This window comes from Penaeus vannamei, chromosome 12 (genome assembly GCF_042767895.1).
Source record: "Penaeus vannamei isolate JL-2024 chromosome 12, ASM4276789v1, whole genome shotgun sequence".
NCBI classification, from domain to species: domain Eukaryota; kingdom Metazoa; phylum Arthropoda; class Malacostraca; order Decapoda; family Penaeidae; genus Penaeus; species Penaeus vannamei.
In genome coordinates this window covers 43221457-43227798 of record NC_091560.1, presented here as the reverse complement: position 1 = coordinate 43227798, position 6342 = coordinate 43221457, and the positions used below count along the sequence as shown (strand labels likewise).

Genomic DNA, 6342 nt, shown 5'->3' with positions numbered 1-6342 from the left:
TCAGTCACAAACATTCTCCCGCCCAACCGACCCCGCCTCTCGTCTTCACGCTCGCTGCCAACTCTACCATTTCAAACCGTCTTTTTCCCGCCATTCCGTTTTCATTTGTTTCTCCTCTGCCGTCACTCTCACGCGCTCTTCCCCTCACACCTCCTGCTACGAAAGTTATTAGTTGTTTTGCTAGGATTTTCTGCCTCTTTTGGCTTGTCTCTCCGCGCAGAGTAGATAATTCACGGCTAAAATAACGGTTATTCGGACCGTGGATTGTCTCGGCGGGGAATCGGAATGGCGGGAAAGGAAGTTGCCGATTCCACTTTGAGGAGGATTCAGTCGTCTGTGCGAAGGTATTGAATTCTTTATCAGGGCAGAACGCTGTGAATTTGTTTCAGAGAATTTATTTATTTTTTTTATCTATTCTTGTTGATAATTTTTTTTCACGTCGTTATCTATGTATATAAATTACGCGAATGTGAAAGTCTGTAATTGCAAATATAAACATGTACCAGAAATAGATAAATGGATAAATTAATGTAATTAATGAATAGATAGATAAAATAAATAAACCGATAAACATAAGACGGATAGTATTACGAATAAACAAATGCCTCATTATATAAAATACTGTAATTAGATCATTACGAAGTGTTCCGCCGTCTTGCTAATTAAAGACAGATTCTTTCCGAGTATTTTATTTGTCTTCTCGTCAAGCTCACTTTTCATTAGAAATCTGCACCTTTGATCTTTTTTCTTCAGGTTAAATTTTCTTTCCAAGATTATTGTCCTTCAGTTTTTCATCGTCCCACTTGTTATTGTTTTTATTTTTTATTCTATTTTTCCTGTGTTCTTTAGCTTGCTCTTCCTCTACGCCCTTCCTTTGGTTCTTGTATTTTGAAAAATCTCTTTCAGTCTATTTTTTTTCATTCTTTCCCCTTTACATTCTTCTCTCCCCGCTTCTTCTTTATTGTTCGCTTTGTCTCCATTTTGTCGGTTCTTCCATCTTCTCCCACTATTTCCTTTTCTCTCTGCGTTTCTGTTTTTCTCTCTTTCTCCTTCTCCCTCTTCATCCCTCCCACCCTCTCTCCCTTTCTCTCTCTCCATACCTCCTCCCTCCCTACCTTTCCTTCTCTCTCTCTCTCTCACTCTCTCTCCATCCTTCCCTCCCTCTCCCTCCCTTCCTCTCTCCCCATCCCTCCCTCTCTCTCTCACCATCCCTCCCTCTCCCCCTCTCTCACCATCCCTCCCTCCACCCATACCCCCTCTCCCTCCCTCTCCACCCCTCCCCCCTTCCTCCCTCTCTCTCTCACCATCTCTCCCTCCCTCCCTCTCCCTCTCTCCATCCCTCCCTCCCTCCCTCCCTCCCTCCCTCCCTCTCTCCCTCCCTCCCCCCTCTCTCCCTCTCTCATCCCGTTCCCTACCGTTATATACGACCCACCCGTGTTCAGTTCACAGTCGGGTGAATTGACAAGCTCTCTATGGACGCAGAACATGTCCCCGTGTGGAGGGTACAGGACACAAGGGGTAGTCAAGTGTGTAGAGGGGGTGTCGACCATTCGTGAAGGGAGGGAGAGGGCGGGAGACACTGAGGAAGGAGGTTGAGGGGAGGGGAAGGGAGGGGGGAGGGGAGTTGGGGGTGGGGTGGGAGGGAGGGAGGGAAGGAGGGAGGTTGGAGGTGGGAGGCAGGAAGGAGGGAGGGGAGGTTGGTGGTGGGAGGGAGGGGAGGGAGGTTGGAGGTGGGAGGGGGAAGGAGGGGAGTGAGTTTGGGGAGGGGAGGGAAGTAAGGAGGGAGGTTGGAGAAGGGAGGGAGGGAACGAGGGAGTTTGGGGGAGTTTAGGAAAGAGAGAGAGGGAGTTTGGGGAAGGGTTGGAGGGAGGGAGTGAGAGAATGGGAAAGGGTGAGATTAAGGGAGGGGGTGGGAGTTTGGGGAAGGGAGAGGGGGGACTTTGGGAAGAGAGAAGGAAGTTTGAGGGAGGGAGGAATTTAAGGAAGAGAGAGGGGGAGTTTGAGTAAGAGAGAGGGAGTGAGTTTAAGGGGAGCCAGGTAGGGAGTTTAGGGAAGAGAAAGAGGGAGTTAGAGGGAGAAAGGTAGTTTAAGAAAAGGGGAGGAAGAGGTGTAGGAATAGAGAACGTGGTCGTCCGTTTCAAGAATAAAACGTCGATAAGTCTTGTTCCTTAACGAGAAGTAAAAGATTTCTGGAAAAAAAGAAAAAAATAATATTATCTTGTGTGGTTGGTCTTTCCAAGGACATAATGAGGTGAGAAGCGGTTTTTTGAAGGCCAGATCTGACATTAATAATAAGCATGGGATCTCCTCAAAGCACGCGCGCACACACACACACACACACACACACACACACACACACACACACACACACACACACACACACACACACACACACACACACACACACACACACACACACACACACACACATATACACAAACACACACACACACATATACACCAAAAACACACACACACATATACACCAAAAACACACACACACACATATATATATAGGCTAGGCATAGCGGGTGGTCGTTAGAATGAAGTAAGTAAAGTTAAACATGAAATTTCTCGAAACATACACACGCACACCCATACATACACACCTACATGCATGTACATACTCATCAACCTTTTTCAAGAAATCTCACACACCACTCACCCGACAGGATTCGAAACCAATCAGATCTTGCACTTAACGACTTCCTTTCACTATAAACGATTGAAGTCGGACGGTAAACTTCCTCGTGAACTTCCCAATAAATGGAGGAAGAAGCGAATCAAGGAGAGGAAAGGGGAACGTGGATTCAAACTCCTTAGATGGGATTGAATGAAATGTCGAAAAGATACCAGAGATTTTTGTGATGATAAAGTACGTGGATGTCTCAGAGAGAGAGAGAGAGAGAGAGAGAAGGAAGGAAGAAAGAAGAGAGAGAGAGAAGAAGGAAGGAAGGGAGGGGACAGAGAGAGAGAGAGAGAAGGAAGGAAGAAAGGAGAGAGAGAGAGAAGAAGAAGGAAGGAAGGGAGGGGACAGAGAGAGAGAGAGGAAAGGAAGAAAGAGAGAGTGAAGAAGAAGGAAGGAAGGGAGGGGACAGAGAGAGAGAGAAGGAAGGAAGAAAGAGAGAGAGAAGAAGGAAGGAAGGGAGGGGATAGAGAGAGAGGAGGAAGGAAAAAGAGAGAGAAGAAGGAAGGAAGGGAGGGGACAGAGAGAGAGAGAGAAGGAATGAAGATAGGAGAGAGAGAGAGAAGTAGAGAGGGAAGGAGGGAAAAAGGGACAGAGAAAGAGAGGGCGAGAAGGGAGGAGAGAGAGGGAGAGAGAAGGGAGATGTATATAGATAGATGTGTATACATAGGGAGAAAAACAAAGAGATAGATAAAGAAAGAGATATAGCAAGTGAACACGAAACGAATAAAAAGAGAGAGCGGAGATCAAAGAGCAGAATAACCAGAAAAGGAAAGAAAAAGACACACGCCAAAGCTTACAGGATTGACTTAATTCACAGATCGAATGGAGGGAGAGAGAGAGAGAGAGAGAGAGAGAGAGAGAGAGAGAGTGAGAGTGGAGGAGGAGGAGGGAGGGAGAAAGACAGAGGGGGAGGGAGGGAGGGAGGGAGAGAGAGAGAGAGGGAGAGAGAGAAAGAAAGAAAGAAAGAAAGAAAGAAAAAGAGAGAGACACAGAGGCAAACAGACAGACAGAGAAAAAGTTATCAAAGTTAAAGCCGAACTCCTGGCTTCCTATTTCTCAGGAGAAGCGACTGTACCTGACCCAGAACAACCCCCCCCCCCCCCAGAAATACCTCGGCAAACCAATCACTGCCTCTCACACACCCACTTAACACCAGCCAAGTTATGGTAAATGTTATCTACACTAAATGTCGGTAAAGCAACAGGTCTGGCAGCACCTCTTGCTAGATGTTTCCAGAGCTGCATCGCAAAAGGAATATTTGCGATATTTCAGGATACTTGGGGGAGGGAGAGAGAGAGAAAGAAGGGAGGAGAGAGAGAGGAAGAGAAAGGAGGAGAGAGAGAGAGAGAGAGAGAGAGAGGAAGGAGGAGAGAGGAGAGAGAGAGGGGGGGGGGAGAAAGAGAGATAGATAGATAGATAGATAGAAAGAAAGAATGGAGATGCTGCAAAAGGAGCATTTGCGAGATTTCAAGATACTTGGGATTTCCTGGAGATTTCCTGATTTCCAAAGAATTTCTTGGGGATTTTCTTTTTGGATTTCCAGGTATATAGGGTGTACGAGATTTAAGGAAGTGAAATGTCCCTTGTATATATATATATATATATATATATATATATATATATATATATATATATATATATATGTGTGTGTGTATGTGTGTGTGTGTGTGTGTGTGTGTGTGTATTTTTATATATATACATGCTCACCGCCTTTCCCGCTTCCCCTCGCCAACTCTCCCTCCCTCCCTCCCTCCCTTCCCCTTCACTATCCCCCACAACTTCAACCCTTTCCTCCCAAAATTCTAATGTCAGTCTTTTCACCTTGTTACCCATTCTTTATTCCATCTTCCCCGCCATCCACTCATTTCTTCCCCCTCCTCCCTCATTCTCTCTTTCCCCCCACCCCACTTCCTCCCTCTCTCTCTCCTTTTCACTTCCATTATCATTCACCCTCTCCTTCTCCAGCCGCAGACATACATCCTCCCTCCACCGAGTCTCGCGGGACACTGGCGGGGGCGGCGTCTCGTGGGGGTAACAGCGGGTCATCGGTCGTCTTAATGGCATTGTTTGGGTCGATGGTCGTTTCTGCCAGCTCGTTCGGCACGTCTCGTTACTTATGCCTGCTTGCCTTTGTCTCTACGTTTGTCTGTGTCTGACTGTCTCGGTGTTTGTCTGTGTCTTTCTGTCTCGGTGTTTGTGTGTCTGTCTGTCTGCCTGTCTGTCTTTGCGTTTGTGTGTCTGTCTGTCTGAGTTTGTTTGGGTGTCTGTCTGTCTCTGTTCGTTTGTCTGTGTGACTGTCTCTGCGTTTGTCTGTCTGTCTCGATGACTGTCTGTCTGCCTGTCTCTGTGATTGTCTGTATGTCTACGCTTCTCTGTCTGCCTGTCTGTTCCTGCGTTTGTCTGCCTCTGTGTCACTACGCTTGTCTGTCTATACTTTTGTCTCTCTGCCTGTCTGTCGCTACGTTTGTCTGTCTGACTGACAGACGTCGCTTTTTTCACATGTGTTTGTCTCGCTCTGTCTCCCTTCATGTTTGCCTGTTTGCCCCCTCCCCCCCCTCTCTCTCTGTTTCTCTCTCCTTCCCACCTCCCTCTCTTTGTTTCTCTCTCTCTTCCCCCTCCCCCCCTCTCTCTCTGTTTCTCTCCCTCCCTCCCTCCCCCTTCTCTCTCTTTCTTTGCTTATCTGTCTCTCTTGTTCTATATAGTAAAAAAAAAAAAAAAAAAAAAAAAAAAAAAAAAAAAAAAAAAAAAAAACAATGCACATAGACATTGAAATTAAGACAAAAGTTTCGAAATCCTCTGTTCAGTTGTCTGCCTGTCTTTTTATCTTTTTTGTTCGTGTCTGTTATCTATTTATCTAATGGTTTCTTTATCCTTGGTTCAACTTTGAGGGCGTTTGGATTTTTAGTCTTCCTATGGCCTTTGTTTTCTTGTGCGTTTTCTCATTCCTCTTATTTTCTCCTTTTTGTTTTCTTTCTTTCCCTTCTACTGTGGATATATGTGTATGTATATTTTTTTTCTTTATTTTATTTTTTTCATCTTTCGCTTCATTCTTTTGTCGTGTTTTTCATTTTCTGTCTTTTTCTCAGTTTTGTTTTTCTTCCTATACTTCTCTTCCACCTTTTAATTATGTTTTTTTCTCCGTTTTCTCGTCTTCCTTTCCCCCCTTTCTCGTCTTCCGTCTCTCACTCATTCACTTTCCTCAATTTCTCTGTATCTGTTCTTCCTTCCTCTTTTTCTCCCTTTTTTTCTTTCTCTTCTTCGTTTTCTCCTTTCTTCATTTCTTCTTTTTTGCCTCCTTTCTTTCTTTCTTTCCCATCCCCGTTCTCTTTCTTTCTCTCTCTCCTTCCTTCCACCCTCTCTTTCTTTCTCTCTCTCCTTCCCTCCACCCTCTCTCTCTTCCTCTCTCTCCTTCCCTCGCCCTCTCTCTTTCTTTCTCTCTCTCCTTCCCTCCACCCTCTCTCTCTTCCTCTCTCTCCTTCCCTGCCCCACTTTCTTTCTTTCTCTCTCTTTTTCTTCTTTTTTTTCATCCCTCTTCCTCTCACACTTAATCTTTCTTTTCCACACATGCAAAAATAGACACACCGCCCACTCACTAGAAAAAAATATGTGTACAGTGGAATCATCATCAATAATGCTAATAATAATAATAATAA

General features: G+C 45.2%; 1 protein-coding gene across 1 annotated transcript in view; it reads right to left on the bottom strand.

The window, feature by feature from the left end:
• The window catches only part of LOC138863563 (uncharacterized), a 7595-nt gene extending 6045 nt beyond the window's left edge, over window positions 1-1550 (bottom strand). Inside the window, exon 1 of the mRNA XM_070127746.1 lies at window positions 1433-1550. Within this exon, the coding sequence (XP_069983847.1) occupies window positions 1433-1550 (118 nt within the window). The remainder of the gene's footprint in view (window positions 1-1432) is intronic.
• Between the last annotated feature and the right edge of the window lie 4792 nt (window positions 1551-6342).